The sequence below is a fragment of the Tauraco erythrolophus genome, chromosome 3 (genome assembly GCF_009769465.1).
Source record: "Tauraco erythrolophus isolate bTauEry1 chromosome 3, bTauEry1.pri, whole genome shotgun sequence".
NCBI classification, from domain to species: domain Eukaryota; kingdom Metazoa; phylum Chordata; class Aves; order Musophagiformes; family Musophagidae; genus Tauraco; species Tauraco erythrolophus.
The window spans coordinates 31704861-31719800 of record NC_141467.1 but is presented as its reverse complement, the minus strand read 5'-3'; the positions used below and the strand labels follow the sequence as shown (position 1 = coordinate 31719800).

General features: G+C 37.0%; 1 protein-coding gene across 4 annotated transcripts in view; it reads left to right on the top strand.

Annotated features, from left to right (window-relative positions):
* Positions 1 to 14940, top strand: part of PTPN3 (protein tyrosine phosphatase non-receptor type 3) — a 175314-nt gene that overhangs the window by 71057 nt on the left and 89317 nt on the right. For 2 of the 4 annotated variants that reach the window (XM_086609112.1, XM_086609111.1), the window contains exons 1-4: positions 1851 to 1988; positions 12543 to 12650; positions 12822 to 12864; positions 13942 to 14020. In XM_086609112.1, coding sequence (XP_086465238.1) covers positions 1851 to 1988; positions 12543 to 12650; positions 12822 to 12864; positions 13942 to 14020 — 368 coding nt within the window. Of the gene's footprint in view, positions 1 to 1833; positions 1989 to 12542; positions 12651 to 12806; positions 12865 to 13941; positions 14021 to 14940 lie in introns of those variants that run through there. The other 2 variants (XM_086609110.1, XM_086609113.1) reach the window with 2 other exon arrangements.

The following is a 14940-nucleotide window of genomic DNA, read 5'->3' as shown; positions in this document are numbered from 1 at the left end:
AAATGAGCCTTCTTATTCAGGAATGATTGTTGCTAAATAAAACATGCAGTTATCTAATTATCGATGACATACAAAAAGGTGAAGAGATTATGACTATATACACAAAGCCTTCAATCTCACATTCTCTGATTTTTCTCTATGTATTTTCTGTACATCAAGAATAATTTCAAAGCAATAGGAATGTATAGTGGTTTATATGGAAATACTGTTCAGAATTCACTTAAAGATCACCTCTTCCTTTTTTTTTCCTCCTTTAAAAACAAAATAAAAAAAAAAGCCAAAGCAAACAAACAAAACCCCAAAACCACACCTTTGGGGAAAAATAGGAAAATACTGCTGATCTCCTAGGAAAACACGCAATGTGCTGGCTAAATAAGTTATTTTCGGCAACTTACAATTTTGATTTTAGAAAATATACAATAGCAAACTATCAATTGGCTGACAAAAAGAAGTATGAGGGAGTACTTGTTGAACGCTTTTGTGTGTCTGACTTCTGAGTTATCTGTGAGAAAGGAATTGTTTTAGCTGCTTCTAAGCATAGATTACACATTGTTAGGCGAGGATGGATCACTGCACTGCTTTGTTGTCTTTGGTGCTCTATACAGTTTTGCATCTCATGGCTCATCATGCATTTCACGTTTGCTTTTTGAAATGATGTGTGAGTAGATATGATGCTTCAGATTTTTAAGTGATTTTTATTCTAAATTGTTCCCTTTCTTTAGCTGCTTAAAAGAAAAACCAACCTATGTTTTAAGGCAGATACACAAATAAGGGGCAAAATAGTCCTGACGTTGGTCCTGTGTAGCTTGGCCAGCAGTCTAGGAAACACTCATGTTACACAAGTCTCTTTGTAACTAGCCTCTAATAAGTGAGGTATGATTTGGTAATTGGTATGGTAATTAACCTGGAAAACTATCCTCTGTTTCGCTTGCCAACTGGCTTTATATACTGTGATGTTAATTGGTAAACTGATCCAGTGAAGAGAGGCTTGAAATGTTTACAGGCTTGACTGTATTTAATTCATCTCTTACTTCAATGAATGGCTTGCATATGTTTGGTGGAGTTCTTTTGTTTGGAGTGGTTTTTTTTAATTTGTGACAACTGATTTTCAGAGTTTTGGTGTTCATGAAGATTTTTCCAAAAAAGAAAAATACAAACTCCAACAAAACAACTTTTTTGGGGGGAAGGTGGGGGATGGTCTTCTCAGATGTAAATTTCTGGCTTCATGAATTTATGTATGCCAGGCTGTAAAATATTGAAGTGCTTTTAATGTTAATTCTGGTCGCCTTGCATATGGTGTTTGTATATATATATATTCCTGAAACAAAATGCTATTTGACAGAATGTGATCTGCATTAACTCAGGACTGTTCTGTCAATTGAAAGTAAACAGAATTGTTTTATTGTAGTGAAACTTCTATGGTAAATATAGAAATATGTAGGAAATCTGTAAGGGGATGAGGGTTTTACTAGTTACAGATGATAAAAAATTATCTTGACATTACTTTCCTGCTTTGTAGTAGATGTTTGGGTTTTTTACTGATTTAAACCAAGGCAACAGCCTATGCCTAACCTAAGTATACGTTGCAGGGGTTACCCGTGATTCTGTTTAGAATGTTCACATTTAGAACATGAAAGCTACTCTATATATGCATTTATGTTCTGTTTTACAACATGCTAATTTTACAACTTAGTCTTTTTTTAAGAAGCATTTGTTACTATAGATATTTGGGATGTAATGAGATCTTCATGATGATGTGGGTTTCTCTTGAGAAGACATAAATGAAACAGTGAATTATAAGAACAGATATTAAACATAATTTTTGTTTTATAGGTTATTCAGCAATAGTTATGAACTCCCGTTTACGAGCCTTAGGCGGGAGGATAAATAACATACGAGCATCAGAACTACCAAAAGAGAAAACCCGATCAGAGATCATCTGTAACGTCCACTTTTTGGATGGCTCAGTACAAAGCTTCAAAGTTAATGTAAGTTTGGAAAACTACTTATTTTAAATATATAGAAATGTTTTTGAAAGCTGAAGATCAAACGTTGGACCTTGAGGTGTATGAGATTTCCAAAAGCTATTGAAGATGTAGCTTTGCTGTTACAAATTGCAGAATTACTGGTTATGAAATGAATTTATAAAGTGCTATTTTCATTTCCTTTAAAGTCAACCAACTGAAATGTCATAAAATCATGGCATGCGGATTGTATCTGGAAAAAGTTCTTCTGTATGATATGAGAACCATGAAGAAACAGACCTGGTGATCATTATCAGCTATGAATAAGTAATTCATATTTAAAGGAGACTCCCAAATTTGAATATACTCCTCCTTTTGTGCCGTCAAAGGACTGGTAGTGCTAAAAGGAGGAGGCCTTGTAAATTCCTGTAGTGATGTCGGTACATATTTTCTGAAATGCAAAGATGATGTAAGTAGTGAAAACATCATGGCTCAGTAGGACTGTTCTGTTCAGTCTTTTATACTTCAATGTAGTCTCTTTATCTAGAAGCGGGAGGGAAAGGGGATTAATGGAGGTTTGTACTCTACGTTTTTGCTGTATTTTAGTCTGTAAATATTTTTGGTTTATAACCTTCAATACTGATTAAAAATACTGAAAATTAAAACAAAGGATATGCCTTCACTTTTCAATTAATTTTCAGTGGAATTATATGACTGTGCAGAAAAACTGTTGATGAATTTAAGTATAATTGTGTGAATATGATACTTGTTTTATTCTATTTACCCTATTTGAAAAGTGTTTTAGTGAGGAAGGTGCATCGTTGGGTATCTTAGATTATGCAATGCTTTCTTATAGGAGATTCAAAACTTCACCTGAAAACTGTTTTCCTAAGTATTATTGCAATTCTCTTTGCAAACTGATTTTTATTTTTGAACTTTGTCTGTTGGATGTTTATTGAAATAGAAATGATTTGATAGGTAAACAGGTGATTTTCATTCTAGTATATACAGAATTAGTTTCATATTTCAATATCTATTTTATATACTATGTATGTATGTATATTTATATACACGTATGTGTGTGTGTATATATGAAGTAGCTAACACTGGGGAACAGGATACAAGGGAAGTAGGTATATGAGAGAAGGAGTAACACATTAGTATACAATTTCAATTGTTCATCTCCAGCATGCCCTATAGGATTGCCTTGTCTGTCAGTGAACTAATGTAATTGCCCTCCCACCCTTCACAAGAATCACAGAATGGTTAGGGTTGGAAGGAACCTCAAAGATCATCTAGTTCCAACCCCCCTGCCATGGGCAGGTACGCCCTCCACTACACGGAGTTGCTCAAAGCCTCATCCAACCTGGCCTTGAACACTTCCAAGGATGGGGCATCCACAACATCTCTGGGCAACCTGTTCCACTGCCTCACCACCCTCAATGTAAAAAATTTCTTCCTTATATCTAATCTAAATCTGCCCTCTTTAAATCCATTGTCCCTTGTCTTATCACTATATACAAGGATCTTTGAAAAATGAAGAATTTAAAACTTTTTGAAATCCAGACATAGTAGTATATTTTTCTGTGTAATTTAGTATTTACACAGCTTTAGATTTAGTGCTTGGCCTGAAGTCCAGCACAGTACAAATTAACTTTGCTTCTCATTTCATCCTTTAAGTACTGAGTGCAATATGATATATGCCAACCATTTCAATACTCTGGACCCGGCTGATTTCTGGATACCCCCAAGTATCCCTGCTGGTTACCTCCTTCATCCAGGAATCGGAGGGGCCTCCTTCACTTCAGCTGTAATGATGAACTGCTGTAGGGGTGATGTGGGACCCATTATTGCTTTATTGAAAAGATGCGGGAAGTGTGGCTACCCCACTATGTTATGGGCTAATGCAAGGAGAAGGTTTACCAGAAGATTTATGTTCTGTGAGTACTGAGCTTTCATACCAGTACTGAAGGGAGCCTGTACTTATCTGCTGGGATGGCCCTTCCTGATTGTCTAACCTTGATACCTGCCTAAGAACAGGCTTTGCTGTGCTCTGGTTGTGTTGCAAGGTCCGGTTCTCAAAAGGGCTTGAAGCTAACTGCATTAACTATTTTAATTGCCAACATAATTCAGTTTTATGTCTGTGAGCAGAGAGTAACTCAGGTCTGTGGTCAGTCTGGGAATCAGCTAGGCACGTATTGAAGGAGAATAAGTTTTGCTCTGAATAGGTTTTCCCCACTAGTGATGTCTTTCTGTGTTGCTTTAGAGAAACTGTTTCTCATATCAATACATTGATTTATAGATCTGATTTTGCCCCATACTTTATTCGTTTCTGGATGCCAGATCGATTGATAATTCTGTATTTTTAAGACATTAAATATGTATATCACATGGTATGATTATCCATAAGACAAATTAACAGCAATGTATTTAATAATATAGTAATCCATTATTAAAACAAAGGTATCTTCTGAAATGACTAGACATAGATACAAGACACATGGATAAAAAGACATACTATGTCTCGTGAATGTTGTAAATTTGTTTTCTAGTTTTTTACTTTCTCAGTTTTTACTGTTATTGCTAGAATCTGAATTTCTCTTGTATGGGTTTGGAGAATTAGAACTGAGCAGGATCCTCTCTTTTAAAGCATAGGTTGTAGTGTTTTCTCTTTAAAAGAACTTCAGTATATCAGTGGAAAATTAAGATTGGGTATTTTTCAGTGTTGTATGTTTGTGGGCTAGTGGTACCTGGTTGTGGTTTATGAAAGTTTGGATATATATTATACTTTGAACTAATATTAGGCTAATATTCATGTATACATAAGGATGCTTTACATTCATAGACAGGATTATACTTTTCTACCACAAAGTGGAAAGTGAATGGGGAAAAGCAGAATACTCAAAGCTTGGCCTTAATCCATTTAGTAGCATAAATGGAATCGAAGACTCCTCCCATTCTAATGACAATAGTCTGAAAAATACTGAGCATTGTTTTATTATGTAGCAGATATCTGAACACAGAATTCTTATGCTAGAGGATTTCTTTCGTTCAAAGGCATAAGGAGATGATATAGAAAAATAACATCAAAGAAAAGAAACATCAAGGGTAAGAAAAAACTCAAGAAGTTTGCTTTGAGTTTAAGCAAATCGATATTCCTAAGTTGTCACTTGTAATATCCTTTTGGCACTCCACAGATGCTCAAGATTAGTAAATTTGAGGTGGATTTAATTTTAATACAAAGATGATAGACCAAATAGTCTAAACTTACAAACTATTGGCACACTAAAAAGAACAACTTAGTACTAGTTCAAAATTTCAAAATACCTAAGTGACATCTTTAAAATGATGATAGAACGTTCATGGGGTATCTCCAAATACTGAACCTTTTACAGAACAGGGAGAACAGGGGTATGACTTTCTTTTCATTCCGTAGCAACAGGACCTTTATAGAGCCCACACAGCGATTTTCATTAAACTTTGTTAGCAAACTGCACGAACTTATGAAACTTTCAAAGTGATAGCTATAGGTCTCTCTCATTCTGCTGGATGGTACTTTTCCCAGTGGTTTTATCTGGAGCAGTGTGAATGAAAACCAAATATCCTAAAACTGGGCAAAGGAAGAAGGAAGGTAGGTTTTGCTTGTGGAAATAACCTGAAGGACTTTCTGCCTATTGAGAAGCCTGAAGATGGCTGCATAATTTGATTACTGCAAATTTGTTTTTATTAAGTGTTTATTCCAAAGAGTATCAGTAGCCTGACCAACTGTAAATAAAGGCAGCATAAATAAACAGTAAATAAAGCAGTGCCATTTTTCTCCTAGATTTTTGACTTTGGCAGAGTAGTGAAGTGATAGACTTTTTGTTCATCGTTTTTATGTGAAGGTGTTTATACTACAGTTTTGGTGAATCTGAAATTTGTATTTATGGTATCATAAAGAGTTAATCAGTATAACTTGCAGTATGTGCTGTTCTTAGGTCATCATTATCAAGAAAGTTCACATGGGAGTACAGACAGACACATTCCACTACTTTGCTTACAGTCCAAATAGAAACGTATGTTAACTCCACAAGGCTGAAATGGCCTTTCTTGTCTTTCCCTCATTATGTGTTTCAGTATTTAAATGGAACATGTCCAAAGTCCAAGCAAAGAATAGAAGGTGTGTGTAAGCTAAGGGCTGGAAACACTCTTCTTTCAAAAACACATTTGAGTCGAAGACTTGACTGCGCTTGATACCAAGTGTTACAGTTGCTTTTAATTATATCCAGGTTTTCTTGAAGCCTCCCAATAAATTTCAGGTGTTTGACTTCTGTGATAGGGTTAATTCACTTCTGTCTCTGATGTTACCTCTGTCTTGTTCTAAGGCTACAATGCGTAAGCTTTCCACATGGGGAAAATGTTAGTTTTCGTTCTACTATACGTAGAATGTCCTCACATACCATTTCTGGGTGTGTTTAATAGGTGTATCTTGAGCAATAAGGCAAACTTATTTATAACTTTTGTTATAAACATGCAGGAATTTTCTATTATTGCTGTATTTCGGCTCCTTTACCAGGGATGACCACTTGGGAAGTATGCCTCTCAATTTCCAGTAAATTAACTTTTGTGAAAGGATAAAATTTACAGTGTCAGATCACTTCTGTATTGCATTGTCTTTCTCAGTTGACACTTATGTCGTGGTATCTATGATTTTTGCTTTTAGACTAGTTGACTTTTAGTAATAAAGTTTCCTTCTAGAAATAAAATGATCAGGCAGTAATAATGAGAAAAGTTGCATGACTTGAACTTCAAATTGTAAGGAATGTTTTTTTCTTCCCCGCCTTCTCAATTAAGCTGCTTCTTCCAGTATTTGAGAAGGAACGTGATTGTTACAATTAACACCAACAATTACTATCGTTATGTTCAAAATAATGGACAGATACAAGTCTTAAAGGTTATTTTTGATCATGGGTGTGAGTTTTATAATTTTAAACTGCTCATAATAAAGCACAATGACACAGAATTGTTGGATCTTTATCACTAAGTTTTCCTACCGGATATATTGTTTGATAATACAACAGTTTAGTGCTAAACTGAGTCCCTGCATGTTGAAAGAACAGCTGTATGGGGTTTCAGGCTGGCAACAAACATTTAGTTTTACATTGAGGTAGATCAGTATACTCTATGACTGGAAAACAGTGAGACAGTATGAAATTTGATGATGCCTTTGAGGACAGTGAGAAAGTGATCTGACCTACAGCAGGGTTGTTACTTAGCCCTTCGTGCAGCCTGACTTCATAATAAATACTGAAGGAAAGAATTAGTGAAGGGGAGATTTTTCCAAACTTAGAGCTGGAATGACTAACCTCAGTATATGTTTGTTTTAAATCACTTTTGAGGCAGAGGAAATGCAGTGGGTCAAAGCTCTGTGGGCTTGGATAAATATTTTGTATGACCTTTACATAGGAAAATACTGCACTGGAGTGTATGGAATCTAGAAGAGTTACGGGATGGGCAGGGAGTTGTCTCAAGAGGTGGCAGCAGATCTTGCTGAGAAGGAGACGTTAAACAGTGCAAGGACTTTATTAATAGAGTTCTTGACTGTCACATTTCGTTAACATGTTGCTATTGAATATTTTTCAGTAAATCAAAAATGTAAGGTTTGAGGCATTATTAACAAAAAAGATACAGGAATGTGAGGTAGCAGATAGGTTATCTTGAAGAAGGAGTAATTGCACTGGGGGAAATCAGTCGCGTAAACAAAGAGCTTTCATAAGATGAAGTTATTTTTTTTTAAGCTCAATTTTCAGTTGCAAACAATAGAGGAGGAGAACACTGGTAGTTTGCAGGAAGAGCTCTTCTGAAAAAGGTGAACACTGTTATGGACCAGGCAGGGATCTTCACCCAATGTTCAGTAAGTTTTAACAGTGTTAGTCTTGGCATTCAGGCCACCCTCCAGGGAATGTCATGTATGGATCCTGGGTACTCGCAGACAAAAGAGGGAAGTTCCAGTCAGGCAGGCATTGAAAGTATAATTTGGGTACTCTGCAAAAGTCTGGACCTAAGGAAAGATGTTTGTTCTAGCTAAACAAAATCTTACATGCTCTAAATAAGAGCATCAGGTGAGTAAATAAATTCCAGGAAGAGAAAAGGACAGAGTTAGCAGAAGAGCAAATAAATTAGCTGTGTGTCAAATTAGTGTGGAAATGAAGAAGTGTAGCACTTTGTTCAAGCTCATAGGCATATAGGAACCAAAGGACGCAGGCTGTTTGGTGATGGATGACTGTTACAGGCTAAATTAAGATAAGATGACCTCAAAGAGAATATGAGGGGCAATGGGTATTGTGTCTGAAGTCAGGCTGAATTTGCAAAAGCTTAGGTGGTGCTTAACTGACTGGTTTTCTTGACCAGAAAGTGGGGGCAAACCTCTTGCAGAGGAGAGGGACAGGGAGATGTGCTGCATGTCGCACTGTCCTCTGCAAGTGTCACTTTGTACAACTTACCTTGCAGAAGTTAACAAACTGAAAAGGATTACTTGCATATTTACTGCTCCTCTCCGAAGCACTAACAGTCTTCACTTATATTTATACAGTTCTCAGGACTTGATCACCCCAGCTTCTAGGTAATACTTGAGATTAACAATAATGAAGGGGATCTTTTCTCTTCAAAACCATGTAACTTACTAGAAATTAAACTTGACTAATCAAAATTCCCTAAATATAGCAGGAAATTGTTGTGGCGCAGGCAGAATGTAATAGGTGTTAGTTATGACTACTTTAAATATCAATTTTTGGCCTGTCCAATGTAAGGTGAAATATATTTTAAAGCAGATTTAAATGGAGGTGAATGGTGTGTGGCTATGAGGTGGTTGACACAAGGCTTTTAACAGTACAGAATAAGGATTGGTAGATATGATGAAATAAATGGAAATTTCTTTTCGGAGTGGAAACAAGCAAACCTTTTGGAAATGTTTCTTTTTAGTAGAAAAATTGAGTAGAAAAAGTTGAAATTCTTAAGATTATCTTAAGGTCTTGTGTCATTGTAACAGAATAGACTAGTGTGGAAAATATATATATAATTTTTTTTATCTCATTGTAGAAAGGTAAGGTCTTTATTAAGAATGTCTTAACTACTTGATATGTTACAGTTGACAGGGTTAAGGGAAATTTGGTTCTGACACACAGTTCAGCTGAGTTGTGTTCATGTTGTTTTGCCCTCTTCCTATGACGGAGAGGAATGAAAATACTATGTATTGTAAAGCACTTGACACAATGTAGTATTAAAGTACACTGTGACTATGGACTGTATTGGAATGGATGTCAAAATTCAGAAGTGGTGACGTGATGTGCTTAGCCTGCCACACTTTACACCTAGATCTCAAAACTGTTTATGTGCAAAATAAATTGAAGATTGTGCAGCATGAACTGTGTAGTAACTGTATTTTTAGGTGTATAGGCTGAAAACTCATTCAGATGTTTCTTAAAATAGAGCCAAAGCTGAGTAAATACAGATTTTCTTGGGGGGGGGGGGGGAACACAACCCACAACAAAACAACAAAAAATCTTCAGCTTCGAGAATTTTAAGAACTGAAGATGACTTAAAAAATTTAAAATATTTTGTACTTAGCTTAGATTTCTGGAGTGGGTGCTTGATCTAGACACTGTGGAAGAAACTTTGTTCTTTTAATACCAGAAAGCAAGAACTGAAGCCACGGAAAAGTAGTGTTGGAAATTGCTTTTGATAGGGAATATGGAGAGGTTGAAGAGAAGGAAATAGTAGATATGTAGGTGGCGGAAGCTAGTGCTGATTGAGCAGCTGAGTTTAGGGTTGGGAGACCCATATGAACATTGCAAAGAGAGAACTGGGACTGCTGAGCAAGGAAATTGTGGCAGGGAGCTTGCCTGTGTTTACAGGGAAGCTGTGAGAAGACAGCAATTCGTGTGTGTCACAGGAGAGGAGGGGATGCAGTTGTGAGAGGGTGGGGAGAGAGAAAATGAAGGTATCTGAATTGGGATGAAGGACCATGAAAAACAAGGGAATTAGGAGACAATGCTATTGCAAAGAAAGGCGGTTGAAGGGAGTCAGAAGTGTTAAAATTCAGAGAGAAAATTAGCAGAAGGATCTGCCCTCTGTGGTCTTCTCCTACCTCCTTTGTAATGGAACCTGAGATGCCTGAATGCTTTCTTTCAAAAAAGTATGTCTCATCCCCTGTAATTACTGATATAACTTCAGTTGCTCATTTAGCTCGTGTCAGAAGTATGCACCATAGATGTGCAATTATGCTTCTGAGTTGTGCAGGTGTCATGTGATGTCACTTGAAGGCATTTTAATGTTCTACTTATAAAACCCAACCCCGGGGAAACGAATATGGTATGTGTAGTAAGGCGGTGCTAAAGATGAATGTCTTCATGTCAGGAAATGCCTGTTATTTCAGAGGGTTAAGGTGGCAACTGCTGTTTTCATAGGGCCCTCTTGTGTACGAACGTGGATAATCTCTGATAGCGAATACGAGTCTTCGTAGCGGAGCCCACCTCATCGGCGGTGCTGGACAGACCTGCCCGAAAGACACACGGCACCGTGGCTGTGTGCGAGAAGGAACGCTTGGTCGTGTGGTCCTGACCTGTCGCTGAGATTTTGGTTTCAAAGCCGGATCCAGGTCTACACTGTTTCAGGAAAAAAAAATTGGATTTGATCAGTGCCGTGTTTTGAGTATCCCAAGGAACAGTAGCCCGTTCGAAAGGAGGGCAGTAGGAACATGCGGCTGGGGAAGGAGGAGGGGACAGAGCTGCTGCTTTTGATGGCCACGCAGGCTTACAGGCCTGAGTGGACTCAAGTTTATTGCGAGAGCTCGACTGTTTGTTGTTAAAGTTAAGCAATATGGGAGACTGTCGGAGGGGAAAGGGTAGTCTCATACGTAAGACAGTCGAGTGTTGCCTACATTGTTTTCTTTATATGTGACTTTGCTCCAGAAAAATGGGCACAGATTTTAACAGGAGACCAAGTGTGGCTCTTACCTTACCTTGCGTCTGGAGCCTGAAGAAGAAACGCTGAGCACTGAAGTCACAAATGAGCTACCAGGAGTTCTGCCCCAGCAGTAGGAAGTGTTGGATAATAGTCTGTTCTCCAGAATAAGGTAGCCAAGTTGGGTGTCTTTTGCTTGCATCTTTGTTATTCTTTTCCCATCTTTTAAATAGGAATAATGCTTTTTATGAGATAAAGCAAGACTATGGAATATGTTACTATTTAAGGCACTCAGTTACAACATTGTGGTACCTCATTTAAAAAAAAAAATAAATAGATAAATCTGTCTTCTGAACAGGACTTGAGTGTTGTATAACAAACAAAGTCTAGAAAAAGAGAATTGAATACAATATTGTGTTCTTGGCTTATTAAGTGAGCACACTTATGCACTGAGTAAGACTGGGGCCATCCACAAAAATGTGGTCACTATCATGCTTATACATTAAGTTCTTTGTTTCAAGAGATTGTTTAGGAAACCAAGAAATTTGCTTAAGAATTCAGAACTTAATTTTTAAGAAATTGCAGTCTAAATTTTGCTTTGGTAGAATTTTTCTGTTGCATGTGTGCAGTTTATTTCTGCTTTAAAGAGTGAGGTTTGGAAGATCATGTGAGAAGTTAGTTTGATGTAATTTCTTGAGTAGACAGGATACCAAGCAAACCAGCCTGACTTTTGTTCTGTCCAGCCATTTCGTGTCTAAAAATCTACACCCGAAATGCCATACAGCTTTGCAAGCTATTTGTCGTGTATTAGCGTCTTTAGGATAGCAGTCTTGAGGGTTTTTTGTTTGTTTCTTTTTGTGGTTGAGTTTTTTACTAGAATGAGATCACAGTGGTGTTTGGCAGAAGTTGAATAATCTGCTCTCTGCCTTGCCATAGCATGGAGATACTTGTTTGGTTTGGGGAAAATGATACCATTCTTTCACTTCTGGATCTCCGCTGCCTGTGTAATTCCCTGTTGCACCGGTTCTTTGGGGATACCTGTCTTGAGGGACCTGTGGGCAGAAAGTGGGGTGGCTGAACGGCAGCTGAATATGTGGAGGCTGAGGGGCAGGTGGGAGCTCAGGCTGAAGTACAGATTCTTATGGCTGGAGCACAGCATCCTCCTACTTTTTTTTCCCCTATCCTAGTGTATACTGACTTTGCCTTTTGAGAGCTGATGTGGAAAGAGAGCTCGGTGCTTTGGTGGTGACAGCAGGGGCCAGAGCAGCCCCATGTGGCTGTAAGCTCTCCTAGCAGGCTACAGCTCCAGAAAACGGTGTTGCTTCTAAAGACTGTGGTCAAGGGAGAGGTTGTCCACTCAATATTAAGTTGCTGAACCTCAAGGGCTTGAGTTCGTGTCATTTCATATTATGAGATTTCATATGCCTAGCTTGTTTTGGAAAGAAATTCTCTTTTATTCTGATAAAAGTATGTTTCTTTTTTAAAAAAAATTATTGCTGAGAAACTTTGAACCAATGAATTAACAGCTGTTTTTCTTCGTGACTCAGTTTTTTTAAAAAACAATTTTTTTTCAATTAATTGTGTCTTAAAATGTGTAAGTGTTGCAGAGTTTTACTTCTAAAGTTTTCTTGTTTTCAGAAACAAGACACTGGACAGATTTTGTTGGACATGACCTACAACCAGTTGGGTGTGACAGAGAAGGAATATTTTGGTTTACAGCAAAATGAAACTTCAGTAGATTCACCTGTAAGTATAGCAAATAGTAAACGTGTGTGCATGTATATGTGTGTGTATATACACGCATAATATGCATACACATGTATGTGTATATACACATATACATGCACACACACATATAAATGAACAGTTTTTATTTGTAAATATTTTTAATCCATCTAATAGTTTTTCATTTCACAGCGATGGCTTGAACCAAACAAACCTATTAGAAAACAGTTAAAAGGTAAGACTTGTTTTTAATATTTGGATTGTAATTGTATAGTCCTGCTTTGCTGTAAGACTAGAATAAATACAGTTCTTGTAAATGAGTCTGTCCAGACGATAGATTTTCTTTAAGAGCAGGCATCATCTCTGCCAGTCTTTTCAGCAAAGCTTTCTACATCTCTTATTGCTACCTGAGTGCCAGTAAGACCTGGTGGGTCACTAACTTTGATGCTATAATAGCATCTAAACCTGGCTTCTGAACAGTGTTGGTCACCATGATTGTGAAAGCAATAGTCGTATCATGGTGCCAGTAAATTCCTCCTGATAGTGAAGATAAAGAAGAGGGATTTTGATTGAGGGAAGTGAAGCCAGTTTCATGGAAAGGTTCTGGCAATTTCTTGTCTCGAGTAGAATAAGAAAAAAGTAATTTTATGCTTGTTTTTATTAAATCCAATGAAGCAAGAAAGCACCACAACACTTCCAAGTGCATGTGATGTTCTAGTATGTCTTGTTTATAAACAGCTTTGGGTAACACAGAATACTTACCAAGAAGGACAGGCTGGCCAGCATGACCTGCCAGATAACAGCTTAGGAGAACTGAGTGACACTGTCCTAATCTGTGCTGTGAAACTTGAGCTGTGTTTTTCAGCTCTCTCATGTCTACCATATGCTGTAGATTATGTGTGAATTGAAATAAAAATACGTGAAGCTAAAATTTCTAGTATTTATACATACGATAGAATTGAGCATTATCCCAATTGACATGCTTCAAATACTTGTTGCTTTTTTCTCTTCTCACACCTATGAGGCAAAGATAGCTAAATAACACCTTTTATGTAAAGTATCATATACAAAGTACTTCCAAATATTGTCACGCTTTAATTTAAAGTATTTCCTTCTCATAGCTGGTGTTAAGGGGTCAGGAGAGACTTCTCCTGGTTTCTTTTAGCTTCATGAGAAAAAGGCATGAGATTTCTATGTGGTTGTTCATGTAATTTTTCTATAAATATAGAAATAAAAACCTTGAGTGCTCTCTTTTTTAAAAAAAAAAAGAAAACAAAACAAAAAATTGATTTGCTCTTCTGAAATATTGCAGGAGGTTTTCCCTGCACCCTTCGTTTTCGTGTAAGGTTTTTTATACCTGATCCTAACACACTTCAGCAAGAACAAACCAGGTAACTTGTGTTTGATATTTGCTTCCATGAACTGAGAATGTTTCAAAGCCCCCCTTTCCCATCTCTGCAGCTTGGCAAACTATGCTTTATTAGGTAGATAACTTCGTGTAACTGTTTGTATTGAATGTGTTTGGAATTGACAGCTTGATGCGATGCTCATAATGAATGGTTTCTGCTATACACAGCGTACAACTCCGAAATACAGCCAGAGTATAAGCTAGTACAAAGTTTTTGTTTGTTGGTTGTTTTTTTTTTTTTTTGAGCCCTTTGTCGCTTGAAGCACTTGCCTGTTGCATTGTTTCTCCTTTTCTGATCCCTGAATTAATCAGGTGCAATTATTAAAACACAGGGAAGTTCAATGATTAAGCTGTCTGTGTCATCCAAGTCTGTTAGAAGTTTTGTATCAACACTGAGTAGGTTTTGAACATGTGTAGTAGATTTAATGCTGAGGGCGTGAGAGGGTGGGGTTATTTTGTTTCAGGAAGAACAGATAACAGCTCTTGTTTTCTAATTTGCTCGTTACTTGTAACATGCAAAGATCTGTAACATTTCAGTTTAGAGTGGACCTTTAAAATTTTCTTTTTAACCTATCTCTGAGTTTTTGGGGTGGTGCGGTACATGAATTATAAGAAATTTTCAGTTAACTTGTCACAAGGCTTTAATTCAATACTTGTTCAATGCATGTGATTTGGAATTTAGAATCCAGACACCTATTTGTCTGGCATTTCTGTAACATTTTTGTAACATTTTCATTGTTAATTTCAGTGACTTGAGAATATAAATAGTACAGCATGTTAAATGATATTTCTTGTAGAAAACTTAGCTATTGATCTGTTTTGGTATTTTCTAATAAAGCAGCTGTAAGCTGTTCTGCAGTTTTAAACTGAAGTTATTCAAAGACCTGCTTTTTATGGTTCTTC